This window comes from Moschus berezovskii, chromosome 12, assembly GCF_049115385.1.
Source record: "Moschus berezovskii isolate FMDL1 chromosome 12, NW_MosBer_1.0, whole genome shotgun sequence".
NCBI classification, from domain to species: Eukaryota; Metazoa; Chordata; class Mammalia; order Artiodactyla; family Moschidae; genus Moschus; species Moschus berezovskii.
The window spans coordinates 15,627,630-15,642,131 of NC_142471.1; the positions used below are offsets into that span (position 1 = coordinate 15,627,630).

The window sequence follows — 14,502 nt, forward strand, 5'->3', positions numbered from 1 at the left end:
AATAAAAGTTACCATAGTGGAGAAAGCCACGTGGAAGATCTGCAACTCCACCACCAGCAGCAGCCAGTAGAGTAAATCAAAAAGTGAAAGTGAGTCGCTCAGTCGTGTCCGACTCTTTGCGACCCATGGACTGTAGTTGGCCAGGCTGCTCTGTCCATGGGATTTTCCAGGCAAGAATACTGGAGTGGGATGCCACTTCCTTCTCCAAGGGATCTTCCTGACTTAGCGATCAAACCTGGGTCTCCTGCATTACAGACAGACTCTTTACCGTCTGAGCCACCCGAGAATCCCAGAGTAAATCAAGAAAAGTATCAAATCCTATCGAATGAATAGAATATCATGGATTCACAGAGAAGAGGGGACAGGATTAGCTAGTGAAAGGTTACAACACCATTAGCCAAATCAAAATCAGTTGTACTGGCTGATAAAGCCCTTTCCATTGCCACAGAAAATTTGAAATTTAATTATAGGGGTTAGTTAATTTTGTCTCTGTCTTTCTATATACCCTTAGATGTGCTTCCAACAATATAATGCACATAGAATCTTGGACAACCTACACTCACATTTTTTCTTTTTAAAAATTCATTTTTATCTATGGTAATACAAATACTGTGGTATCACCCACTTTAGATCATTTTTTAAGTCAGTGACAACTTTGGATATGTACTCACAAAAGGCTATACCTTAACTCTGAAATCATGTGAGACAGTAAAACCCCACGAAATTTTAAACGCTTAGTCCAAAATTTTGGAGAAAATGCCCAAATCATACCAATAACATAATGATTTGATTTTCTATGTTAAAAGGGTTTGTCCTACAAGGAGTAATCTAATGTTCATGCACAAATAGCAATATTTTTATTTTCATGATTTTAGAAAAGAATTCAAGATGACTATTCAATGAATACTTTCAAATTTTACATTAGAGATGATCATATTTGCATGTACAGGTTTAAACTGTAATAAACACTATGCTGCTGCTGCTGCTAAGTCGCTTCAGTCGTGTCCGACTCTGTGCGACCCCATAGACGGCAGCCCACCAGGATCCCCCGTCCCTGGGATTCTTCAGGCAAGAACACTGGAGTGGGTTGCCATTTCCTTCTCCAATACATGAAAGTGAAAAGTGAAAGTGAAGTTGCTCAGTCGTGTCCGACTCTTCGCGACCCCATGGACTGCAGCCCACCAGGCTCCTCCACCCATGGGATTTTCCAGGCAAGAGTACTGGAGTGGGGTGCCAACAACTTCTCCGAATAAACACTATAGTGAATAGGTAATATAAAATATCACATATATAACCTGTTCTCAAAGAACTAACAATTAACCTGCTTATTTAGATTATGATCTGAGTAGAATCTGAGTATGGAGTTAAATCCAAATTAAACTTTAAGAGTTCTAAAAGCATTAAAAACAATTATAAACACGTGAAAGAGGTCACGGATAAGGCAATGGCACCCCACTCCAGTACTCTTGCCTGGAAAATCCCATGGATGGAGGAGCCTGGAAGGCTGCAGTCCATGGGGTCACTGAGGGTCGGACATGACTGAGCTACTTCACTTTCACTGTTCACTTTCATGCATTGGAGAAGGAAATGGCAACCCACTCCAGTGTTCTTGCCTGGAATCCCAGGGACGGGGGAGCCTGGTGGGCTGCCATCTATGGGGTCGCACAGAGTCAGACATGACTGAAGTGACTTAGCAGCAGCAGCAGCAAAAGAGGTCAGGACCTCATGTCAGACTGAATGGATTTAACCCCAAGTCTCCCAGCTTTGTAGCTTTAGTTAGTAATCTCACTTCATTGAGCTTCACTTTCCCTCTCTGTAAAATGTGTTCATATGAAGACTGAAAGAGATCATATAAAGCACAGAGCTTAGTGTACAGTTCTTGGTGTTGTTGTTTGTCACTAAGTCATGTCTGACTCTCTGTGACCCCATGGAGCCTGCCAGGTTCCTCTGTTCATGGGATTTCCCAGGCAAGAATACTGGAGTGGGTTGCCATTTCCTTCTCCAGGGCATCTTCCTGACCCAGGGATCTAACCCTATCTCCTGCTGGCAGGCAGATTCATTACCACTGAGTCACCAGGGAAGCATATAAAGCACAAAGCTGAACACACAGTATGAACTCAAACATTAGAGGTGATTATTTCCATCATTTATTATTAGGGAAATAGTCCTATGTGAAAAAGAAGGATATTGGTGGTCAACAGAATTAGGTTCTTTCAGGTTTGACTCAAACCAGCCATTTTGCTGGAGTTTGTCTCTGAAGTCTTTAAACACCAAAATCCTTAACTATAGTCCCTGTCTGGGCCATGTCCGGCTCAGCTGTGTTCTTTCCTCTGCTGCCACATGCAGTGATGAGATCTTCCCCCTGTTCCAGTCTATTCCCTTGCAGTCTCTCCTCCTATTAATTAGCTGTGTCAGCATTGGCAGCACGTCTTCCTCCACCCAAATATGCTGTGTTCTAAGAATTCTGGCACCACTTCTGAACCAAAGTCATATAGATGGTACTACAGATCTCCTGTCTAGAAAATAGGCTTTCAACATACATTTATCAAATGTGTCGTAACTTTTCTGACAGTAAAGCAAAAACATGTTAATCAGGAATAACCCATTCTTTACATCAAATGTTTGAGGTTGTTTAGCCTTTTATTCAGAGAAGGCAATGGCACCCCACTCCAGTACTCTTGCCTGGAAAATCCCATGGACGGAGGAGCCTGGTGGGCTACAATCCATGGGGTCGCAAGAGTCGGACACGACTGAGCAACTTCACTTTCACTTTTCACTTTCATGTATTGGAGAAGGAAATGGCAACCCACTCCAGTATTCTTGCCTGGAAAATCCCAGGGACGGGGGAGCCTGGTGGGCTGCCGTCTATGGGGTCGCACAGAGTCGGACACGACTGAAGCAACTTAGCAGCAGCAACAGCAGCAGCAGCCTTTTATTGGAATTTCATTTGGAAAATGTCAATCTTCCTACAGATAAACAACTTATGTTCCTCTGATTATAACTCAAATTATTTCTTGACCATTTCATTACTTAAACAAATATTCAATTACATTTTACTAGATAATAAGAGTGGGCACAATATTTTTACAATCTAAAATATAATATTTAAGGAATTCCCTGGTGGTCCAGTGGTTGGGACTCTGTGCTTTCTCTGGTGAGAACCCAGGTTCCATCCCTGGTCAGGAGACTAAGAACCTGAAGGCTGAGTGGCGTGGCCAAAAATAAGAAATAAATGAACAATAAAATATTTCTACGTGACTAATACACATTTCTATTTGTTCAAACTGCATATGAAAAACTAGAACAACTTCTGCCTACACTTTATTTCAACTGTGATTCCCCTCCAATTTATATAACACTGGTGTATTGTTTCTAAAAAATCTAATAGCTGAACATTTGAATTTACAGAGACGACACATTTGAAAGTGACTATCTGATTTACGAAATACATTTTTAATATTTAGAAGGAAAAATAATTAAGTCTTTCAGACATTCAGAAGAAACTTTGAAAGCTGGTGTTTTAAAAAATTTCCCTGCCAACAGCTCCTAGGAATCATGAGTCTGGTGATGTTTAACACAGAATACAACAAGTACAATACATCACGAAAGTATTCCCCCCAAAACTATCAGTGTTCTCAGGCCCTGAGTCCTGTACCCTTTCCTCTCCTATAACCAAGATCATCATTAACCACTCAGTTTTGTCTGTTCATGCCTTATCTTTCACAAAAACAACCATTATTATGATGTGCTTTAAAATCTACTTTTTGCTTCTGCTATGACCTTGTGATTGAGGCCCTGGTGACAGCTACTGCAGAACAGCAGGATGTTTAGAACACAAATGGTTCAACACAGCCCTGTTCAACCAACCGATATGAAAGGGACCACTTCCTACATCAGTGAGAAGTGGCAGGTGTCAGTGATATCTAAGTTTCACTCTTCCCTTTCCCTTTTCCTTGAGAGACAAGTACTAAAATTAAAAAAACCCTACCCATGCCTTGCAAGAAAACATAATGTGCGTTGTTAAAACACACTTATCCCTTGAAATACTGTAATTCACTGGGTGGGCATTTCATTAAAGCAACAATTTTTGGTGAAGTGGTGGTTGAAAGTGAATTATTCCTGAGCATTTTCACTCCTTACATTAACGTCATTCATTAAAACGACATTTAACTCTCAAAGCTTAGAAAAGCATCATAGTGACCAGATTTCTTACCTACAACAATGCCATAGGAAAAAAACAGAAAGTAGATATTGGGGGCAAAACTGCTCAACATCAGGCCTCCTGCCACCAGGAAGCCACTGAAGATTGTCACGGCTCTCGCTCCAAAAGATGAGACACACACGCTGCAGACAGGACCTAAAATCATAAATGAAACCTTCACTTATTTAACAGCAACCTCCTCTCCACAGTCCTATTATCCATCCCATGGGAAGTTTAAAATGATTCTTTCCATCGTAAAACAACAAAATAACAATAAGCCACTGCATATTCACTATGGGTTGGACACCCTGCTACTTCACATAAACAATCTCACTTCACTGCATTCCTGGGAGCTAGATGTTTTTGTTATCCTCATTTTTTCTTTTTTTTTTTTTTTTGGATAAGGAAATTAAACTTGCAGAAGAGTAAGGTCACATAGTTAAGAAATTGGGGTTCTGGAGTCAGACTTTATTAAACTCTCAATGAGGGTAACAGCAGCAGCCACAGAGTAGCAATAAAGAAATAAAAACCCAGACTGACTCTTTGAGTCCACCAGTTTTTGTTTTTTTCTTTGTAGCATGCCATATGGCATGTGAGATCTTAGTTCCCTGACCAGGGATCCAACCTGCGCCCCCTCACTGGGAGCACAGAGTCTTAACCACTGGACCACCAGGGAAGTCCCTTGAGCCCATCATCTTAACCATCACACTCTTCTGAGGATTTTGGTCTCCTAGACAGGCCATACATCTTTTCTATCCAAAGCTCCTATCCAGCACAAGACCAGTCATATAACTGATGACAAAAATAAACCTGATGATTGATTCAATGCAGTCAATAGCAACCCTATAGAGAGACGAAGTGAGGAGTGAGGTTACTCCCTTCCTAGAGATTATTCTGGCAGGGGTTGGGTAGGGGGGCGGGTGGCAATGCTTCGACCCTACTCACCCAGGCATGAGTTTGTCAGTACCATGTCCTACATACCACGTGCAACCTGGTATTTGGGGAGGAAGTGCACTGTTCACTGACAGGCAAGGGGATCATCACTTGGACCAATCCTATGCAGGGGTGGGCAACTGCTCATGTACTAAGATTTAAGTGACAGTGAAATCTGTTCTCACTAGTGCCGTACCTTCAAAGTATCTACAACTAAGGAGCTTAGCACTATTAGAAATAAAAGGACATGAAGGCTTATTTATAGCTCAATAGTCTCATTTACACTCAAGGTAACTGAAGCCCAGAAGGGCTGTCCGTGGCCATGGTTCAAAGAAAGAGTCCAATATTGGATAGCAAAGAGAAACACCTTAACTGAATTCACAACAACCTTTCAAGGTACAACCTACTATCCCCAATTTTTAAAACACAGACTCATCGGGATGGCTTACTATAAACAACGGTAAGTATCAGCAAGAATGTAGAGCAATCACAGCTCCCAGAGTGCTGACAGATCTTCTGAAGCGGAACATCCATTCAGTTCAGTTCAGTTCAGTCGCTCAGTCATGTCCGACTCTCTGCGACTCCATGAATCACAGCACGCCAGGCCTCCCTGTCCATCACCAACTCCCGGAGTTCACTCAAACTCATGTCCATCGAGCTGGTGATGCCATCCAGCCATCTCATTCTCTGTCGCCCCCGTCTCCTCCCGCCCCCAATCCCTCCCAGCATCAGAGTCTTTAATTACACTTAGTATGGCGATCATTTAAAAACATGTGCTGTGCTGTGCTTAGTTGCTCAGTTGTATCCTACTCTTTCAGACCTCATGCATTGTGACCCACCAGGCTCCTCCGTCCATGGGGATTCTCCAGGCAAGAATACTGGAGTGGGTTGCCATGCCCTCCTCCAGAGGATCGCCCCAACCCAGGGATCAAACCCAGGTCTCCTGCATTGTAGGTGGATTCTTTACTGTCTGAGCCACCAGGGAAGCTCACTTAAAAACACACTGAAATATCAAATCACTATGCTGTGTATTAGAACTAACATGGTGCTGTAAGTCGGTTATGCTTCAAAAACAAGTCAACAAAAAAGCTCATAGGAAAAGAAATCAAGAATGCGGTTACCAGAGGTAGAGGGTAGAGGGAGGAAGAACTGGAGGACAGTGGTCAAAAGGTCCAAACTTTCAGTTATAAGATAAATAAGCACTAGGGTTGAAATGTACAACATGATAAATATAATTAACACTGTTGTATTTATATATGAAAGTTGTTAAGAGAGTAAATCCTCACAGTTCGCATCACAAGGAAAAAATTTTTTCTACTTCTTTAAAGCTGTCCATATATAAAATGTTGAATGTTCACTGAACTAAAACATAATGATAGGGGGAAAAATGTTTTCTATCTCTTTAATGCTGTGCGTATATGAAACGATGGATGTTCACTAAACTTACTGTGGTAATCGTTTCATGATACATGTAAGTTAAATCATTATGCTATACACCTTAAACTTATACAGCACTTTATGTCAATTATTCCTGAATAAAACTAGCAGAAAAAAAATTCTCTACTTTCACACCATCAACTGCTGCTAACTGAAGTGAAAAAAATCTTGATGTCAGAGGTTAAAGACAAAGAATTTTAGAGCTGAAAGAGGCCTTGGAAAGAGTCCAAAGGTGAAATGATGAAATTAGAGCTTAGAAGGATCATGTAATTTGACCAAGAATCCATAGCTAATCAATGACAGAGCTAAGGCCAAAGTCAGCCCAACATTCTTCCCAACTGAGAAGTGTTTCCAATGGCACCTTAATGTTTTCCTAGAAATATGTTTAAAAAACACCTACATACTTTTGTATTATCTCACAGTTTAAGTAGTTTAATGAATTTATGGAAGATGAAAACATGATATTTATGCTCATTTTGGTGCTTAAAGGTTTAGAACAAATTATTTTATTCTCATTCTCAGAACCAGGGTATTTCTAGACTTGATTTACATAGCTTTAAACCACAACAGCCCCAGGTTTCATCAATAACAATTAGGGCAAAGTACAACTGGAAGCGACCAGTAAGTCACATCCACAAAACCTGACATATTTACACGTTCGGCTCTTAACAGTAACAGGCAAGTTCTCCAAGATGATAAACCATAGATTACTCCTCAGCATTGGACTAGTTTCTATTCAAGAGACTAAATAAATCAAACGATAAACCATAGATTACTCCTCAGCATTGGACTAGTTTCTATTCAAGAGACTAAATAAATCAAACGATAAACCATAGATTACTCCTCAGCATTGGACTAGTTTCTATTCAAGAGACTAAATAAATCAAACGATAAACCATAGATTACTCCTCAGCATTGGACTAGTTTCTATTCAAGAGACTAAATAAATCAAACGACTACTCTCAGGGGAGATTGATGAGGCTTCAGGTGTTTTATTTTGCAGAAGGAATCTTTGGAACAAAAGTTGGTTAACTTGTAATGTGAACCAGTGACTCCACTGCGTGGGATCTGTAAAATTTTAGAAAAAAGGGAGGGAGGAACATCATCATTGGGTTGTTGATTTTTTTACTTTGACAAATAAAAACATTTTTTAAATGTAATAACCATCTATTTTCATTGCCTCTTCTTTAAAGCAGAAGAAGGAATATTTTAATAAGGAAATAGTGAGAAGGATATAATTTCAGAGTAAAATGGAAGCCAGTACGATAGTGGGAAACACACACACATACAATGTATCACTGTCTTCATATTCGTTTTGTCTTTTGTGAAAAGTTTTCTTTTTTCGGTTTTGTTTTTTGTTTTTGGCCACTGTGTAGCATATGGGATCTTAGTTTCCCTGCTGCTGCTGCTAAGTCACTTCAGTCGTGTCTGACTCTGTGTGACCCCATAGACAGAAGCGCACCAGGCTCCCCCTTCCCTGGGATTCTCCAGGCAAGAACACTGGAGTGAGTTGCCATTTCCTTCTCCAATGTGTGAAAGTGAAAAGTGAAAGTAAAGTCGCTCAGTGGTGTCTGACCCTTAGCGACCCCACGGACTGCAGCCTACCAGGCTCCTCCATCCATGGGATTTTCTAGGCAAGAGTACTGGAGTGGCTTGCCATTGCCTTCTACCAAGGATCAAACCCATGCCTCTTGCATTGGAAGCTCAGAGTCTAACCACTGGGCCACTATGGAAGACCCCATGAAAAGTTTTCTTGAACTCATAGTTTTATGTGTATTGGGGTTTAGGAGCCATTATTACTATTACTACCTTCTGTTTGGGTAATTAATCTTGATTTTTAGATGAACTGAAAATGCTCAGTAGCAGGGCTGGCAGTCAGCACAGAGGAATGGTTTGAGGATAGCAGGTGACAGGCGGGGCGGTAAGAGGTATGCATGTATGCATGCCCAGTTGTTTAGTCGTGTCTGACTCTGCAACCCCATGGACTGTAGCCCACCAGGCTCCTCTGTCCATGGGATTCTCCAAGCAAGAATACTGCAGTGGGTTTCCATGTCTTCCTTGGTAAGAAGTAGGCAGGGTCCTAAAAGACATTCCACTTTTCTGCATAGTGGTCTGGCAACATCTTTGGCACAATGCTGACACTTTCCCTCCAAAAAAGGTAAGAATTTGCTGTATGACAGAGGGAGCTCAAAACCAGGGCTCTGTGACTACTTAGAGGGGTGGCAGGTGGGGAAAAGGTTCAAAAGGAAGGGGACATGTGTATGCCTTTGGTTGATTCATGCTGATGTATGGCAGAAACCAACGCAATATTGTAAAGCGATTATCCTCTAATTAAGTGAAAGAGGAGAGTGAAAAGGTTGGTTTGAAGCTCAACATTCAGAAAACAAAGATCATGGCATCTGGTCCCATCACTTCATGGGAAATAGATGGAGAAACAGTGGAAACAGTGTCAGACTTTGTTTTTTTGGGCTCCAAAATCACTGCAGATGCTGATTGCAGCCATGAAATTAAAAGACGCTTGCTCCTTGGAAGGAAAGTTATGACCAACCTTGATAGTATATTAAAAAGCAGAGACATTACTTTGCCAACCAAGGTCCGTCTAGTCAAGGCAATGGTTTTTCCTGTGGTCATGTATGGATGTGAGAGTTGGACTGTGAAGAAAGCTGATCGCCGAAGAATCGATGCTTTTGAACTGTGGTGTTGGAGAAGACTCTTGAGAGTCCCTTATACTGCAAGGAGATCCAACCAGTCCATTCTAAAGGAGATCAATCCTGGATGTTCATTGGAAGGACTGATGCTAAAGCTGAAACTGCAATACTTTGGCCACCTCATGCAACGAGTTGACTCACTGGAAAAGACTCTGATGCTGGGAAAGGTTGGGGGCGGGAGGAGACGGGGACGACAGAGAATGAGATGGCTGGATGGCATCACCGACTCTGTGGACATGAGTTTGGGTGTACTCCGGGAGTTGGTGATGGACAGGGAGGCCTGGCGTGCTGTGATTCATGGGGTCGCGGAGAGTCGGACACGACTGAGCGACTGAACTGAAAAATAAATAAATTTATCAAAAGAGGTAAGAACTTACATGTTAGGGAGTAACCCTATAAACCAAAGTGAGCAATGAAGAATGAAAGAAGGATACAGATGAGTTTTAAGACAGCTGTGCTTAGTCACTCAGTCATGTCTAACTCTTTGTGACCCCATGGACTGTGGCCCGCCAGGCTCCTCTGTCCATGGGATTCTCCAGGCAAGAAAACTGGAGTGGGTTGCCACGTCGTCCTCCAGGGGATCTTCCCAACCCAGGAATCAAACCCAGGTCTCCTGCATTGTGGGGAGATTCTTTACCATCTAAGCCACCAGGGAAGCCCTGCTGCTGCTGCTAAGTGGCTTCAGTCGTGTCTGACTCTGTGTGACCCCATAGACGGCAGCCCACCAGGCTCCCCCATCCCTGGGATTCTCCAGGCAAGAATACTGGAGTGGGTTGCCATTTCCTTCTCCAATGCATGAAAGGGAAGCCCTACAACCTCTTAAATACAAAATGAAACAAAAATATAAAACCATTTGTTCATAGCCATCTGCAAATCAGACTGATTGATATTATTCTCAGTTAATGAGGGAAATGAAAATGAAAACTCCAGTGGAAAAAGTGTTTTGTTATGATCAAGGCTAAATTAGAAAATGAGAAGGATGGGTTGTTTTAAGGAAGTCAGAATGAAGTACTAGTAAGGGATGAAAATGTTTCCTTTAGCCCCTCAGGGTGATGTGGGAAGAAAGAGTATTAAGTTTTTGCTGGTGGTTGAGATTAGCAAGGAGGAAGAATACACCGATTAAAATTTAAAATTTTGCTATGAATAGTAACATAAATTTAAGTCTGCATTAAGCAAACAAAAAAGTGAATATTTGACCATTAACATTCTCCCACTATTTACCAAGCATCCGTTAGAGAAGCACTGCTGCAAAACAGAAAAATAAGAAGTCACACATGGAATGTTAAAGTTTCTAGTAGCTCCATGAGAAAAAGAAAAAGAGGTAAAATTGATGTCAATAATACATTTTACCTAACTGACTGTATCGAAAACATTATCACTTCAACATTTCAATATCATTAGAGATATTTTATACTCCTTTATTTTGTACTAAGTCTTTGGAATCCAGTATGTATTTGTGACACTTATATCACATCTCATCTTGAAATAACCACATTTTAAGTACCCAACAGCCACATATGGCTAGTTATTGTTCTGGACCACACAGCCCTGGTGTGTGGTCTCATGGCACCTGGTCTCGTATCATGGTAGAAAAGGACACAGAGAAGAACACACACAGTTTCCAAGCTAGGCCAAAAGGCAAAACAAACAAAGGTCCAAACCTAAGGCCATGGGTGATTAAGTCCCAAAAGAGAGGTTCAGATCATGTGTTTGGGAATTTCAGAAAAGGGAAATCATCATGGGCCAAAGAACTGAGCCTTGAACTGGGCTGTGAAGTACGGTTATATTGACAAAGGGAATGAGAAACATTCTCAATGGAGGCAACAGAACCATAATGCAGTTTTCCAATTTATAAATTTTGTAAGAAAGCTTTGGGAAAGAAATTATCTCCTTTGAAAAATAAATCAACTTCCATGCACTTCTCTCTCCCAAAAAGATTCAGAGAGTCCCCAGAGTGGTAGGATGGCCTGGCCTGCCGCAGGGTGTAGAATATCTCACTCTATTCATATTAGAGGGAGAAATAAATTATAGGGCCTTCCCTGGTGGTCCAGTGGTTAAGGTTCTGTGCTTCCAATGCAGGGGGTGAAGGCTTGATCCCTGGTTAGAGAGCTAAGATCCCCAGGCCTCCAGGCTAAAAATCCAGAACATAAACAACAGAAGCAATATTATTCTTGCTTCAACAAACAACAGAAACAAATTCAGTAAAGACTTTTAAAATGATCCACATCAAAAAAGAATCTTAAAAAAAAGAATGAAATTATAGCAGGTTGAAATTTGACATACATATACATGGAGCTCCCTGGGTAGCTCAGCAATAAAGAATCTGCCTACAACGGAGGAGATGTGGATTCGATTCCTAGGTCAGGAGGATCCCCTGCAGGAGGGCATGGCAATCCACTCCAGTATTCTTGCCAGGAAAATACCATGGACAAAGAAGCCTGGCAGGCTACAGTCCATGGGATCACAACAAGTGGAACACGACTGAATCAACTGAGCATACACATTGTGTGTGTGTGTAATGAAATTATAATCAGGCTGTGTGCTCACAGTGCTGTAAAGGTTCCCTAACAGAGTAGACTGATTGGGTTCAGGACTCCCATCCCTCCACTTACAATGCAGGGAGCCCAACAATGCAGGTTCCCCATTCCTCACTCTTGCTGAATCCAGAAATTTTAAGTTTATCTTCCTGAGGAAGAGAAAGGCACTATGGAGCTGCACCCACTCAAATCCTTGCTCTCAAGTATACTGATCACCTTTGCTTGTGGGTTGGTGTGGCATATTACACACATTTGCTTTCTTCAAGTTAGCAAAACCTACGTGATTCGCACCAATCAACTGTAGACACACCTAGCACACTGGGAGCAGGCCAATGTGACAGGAGGCAGAAATTCAGCCCTACACAAAGGAGTCTACGGTACTTGTGGGTCAAATTGTATGGATACACTCAAACTCAGTTCTGCCAGCACTTGCAACTCAGGCAGCAAATCTGTTGGCTATACTGACTCATATAACCCAGGGATAGATGTACTGATTCCTTAGCGATTTGAAGACCTTTAAAGGAATTAAGGACAAAACATGAGAGGGAAGGAACTATTCAATCTATCTGGAGTACAAAACTGCAGGACAAAAGATCTCTCTGCTCCATCAGCATCTCTGTTGTTGGAAAAATGGCCCCACCCTTCTCCTTGAATTTGAAGAAGTACATCTAACCAAAGAGTGCTTTCTCTCAATTTAATAAAAGATTGAGTAATATTCCACTGTATATACGTAGAGCAGAAATTAACACAATATTGTAACACAAATATACTCCAATAAAAATTAATAAAGGGGCTTCCTCCCCAGTGGTACAGTGGATAAGAATTAGCCTGCCAATGCAGCGGACACAGGGTTGATCCCTGGTCTGGGAACATTCCACACACGGTGCAGCAACGAAGTCCATGCGCCACAACTACTGGAGCCCTTGAGCTCTAGAGCCCACGAACCACAACTATTGAAGCCCACACGCCTAGAGCCTTTGCTCCACAGCGAAAGAAGTCACTGCAGTGAGAAGCCTATGCACGGCGACTAGAGTAGCCCCAGTCTCCACAACTAGAGAAAGCCTGTGTGCAGCAATGAAGATCCAGTGCAACAAGAACAACAAAATATGTATACACAAGACCATGATGGCCCTTTAGTTCAGTGACCTTCCATTCCTTCTGTATCCTTCAGATTCTGACCAAAGATACTGAACCAGAAGTAGACGTACCTTAGGAGGTTTACTGCAAGGAACTGGCTTATGCGGTTGTGGGGCTTGGCAGGCATCAGTAAGGGCAGGTTGGGACTCTCTCCCACAGGATGAAGCCACAGCCCGCAGGCAGAATTTCTTCTTCTGAAAAGCTCCCTTCTGCTCATAAAGTCTTTCAACAAATTGAATCAGATCCATCTAGTTTATTCAGGATAATCTGTCTGACTTAAGAGTCAACTGACTATGGACTTAGAGCACATCTATAAAACACCTTCACAGCCACACCTCCATGAGTGTAGCCATAGAATGTAGCCTAGCCAAGTTGACACCAACTGGCACACCTGTTGGCTATACCGAACACAATGTTATATACCTAACACACCTGTGTCACATCTAACACACTCTCTCCTTCTCCAGCCAAATTTACTCTACCGGACCACATCACCTGCAGGGCAGACACCAGGGCTCTGCATACATGGACTCTGCATGGACTGCCCTCTCCCTGCCCATCGGCCTTGCCCAGCCCATACAGACTGCCTTGTTCTTGCTATTCTTGGTATTTGCAGTGATGTCTCAAAAGATCACTACCCTTTTTCCCTGTCTCTTTCCTGAGATTATAAACTACTCATAGCAGAGAAGATGTCGTCTATCTGGGCATCCCTAACATAGAGACCAGGCTCTCTAAGTGTCTGTAATGACGATGTGTAACCTAGGGAGACCAAATCCTTAATGTTCAGCTTTATTCATTCCAAAGATCATCTGGAAAAACAATCCAGATGCGAGGTCTACTTCTTAGTATTTCTTAGTTACTCAAGTTTCAAAGGGAAAGAATTAAGATTATAAACAGTGTGAAGATAAGAATTGCATGTCTTTCCACTATTCTGAGCTACTGGTCAAATCTAGGTTTCTTAAAGAAAATTGGTGTGCTTTAAATTCCATATGCTTAGGTACAATCTTCAGGCTTCCCAGCTAGTGCTAGTGGTGAAGAACCTGCCTGTTAATGCAGGAGACATAAGAGACCCAGGTCTGATCCTTGGGTCGGGAAGATACCCTGGAGAACGAAATGGCAACCCACTCCAGTATTCTTGCCTGGAGAATCCCATGGACAGAGGAGCCTGGCAGGCTAACAGTCCTCAGGGTTGGAAAGAGTCAGACACAACTGAAACAACTTAGCTCACAGGCAGGTACAATCTTGACAGCTCTCCCGCCTGCCCATTGCCCTAGATGTGTCTTTATCTTTCATACTGAATGTTCCCTTTCTTTTGCAGATTCTATAGCATGGTTGGAACTGCCTGGGAGAGTAATTTTATTTCTGGGGAACTGCTGTTCTCTACTTAGTAATAGTGTTGAGTACTTACCATATGCCAAGCACCATCTCTGTTTTTCTACAAAGCAATCCTATGAAGTAGGTACTTTCATTATCTCCCATTTAAAGATGAAGAAACAGACTTAACAGGTCAGAAAAAACCCTTAGACAGTGTACTTCATCTTGGGCAGGT

General features: G+C 42.0%; 1 protein-coding gene across 5 annotated transcripts in view; it reads right to left on the reverse strand.

The window, feature by feature from the left end:
* Positions 1 to 14,502, reverse strand: part of SLC16A9 (solute carrier family 16 member 9) — an 80,424-nt gene that overhangs the window by 25,533 nt on the left and 40,389 nt on the right. For 4 of the 5 annotated variants that reach the window (XM_055425673.2, XM_055425671.2, XM_055425672.2 and 1 more), the window contains one exon: positions 4,214 to 4,357. The exons of the other annotated variant lie outside the window; for it this stretch is intronic. In XM_055425673.2, coding sequence (XP_055281648.2) covers positions 4,214 to 4,357 — 144 coding nt within the window. The remainder of the gene's footprint in view (positions 1 to 4,213; positions 4,358 to 14,502) is intronic. 5 annotated transcript variants of the gene reach the window in all.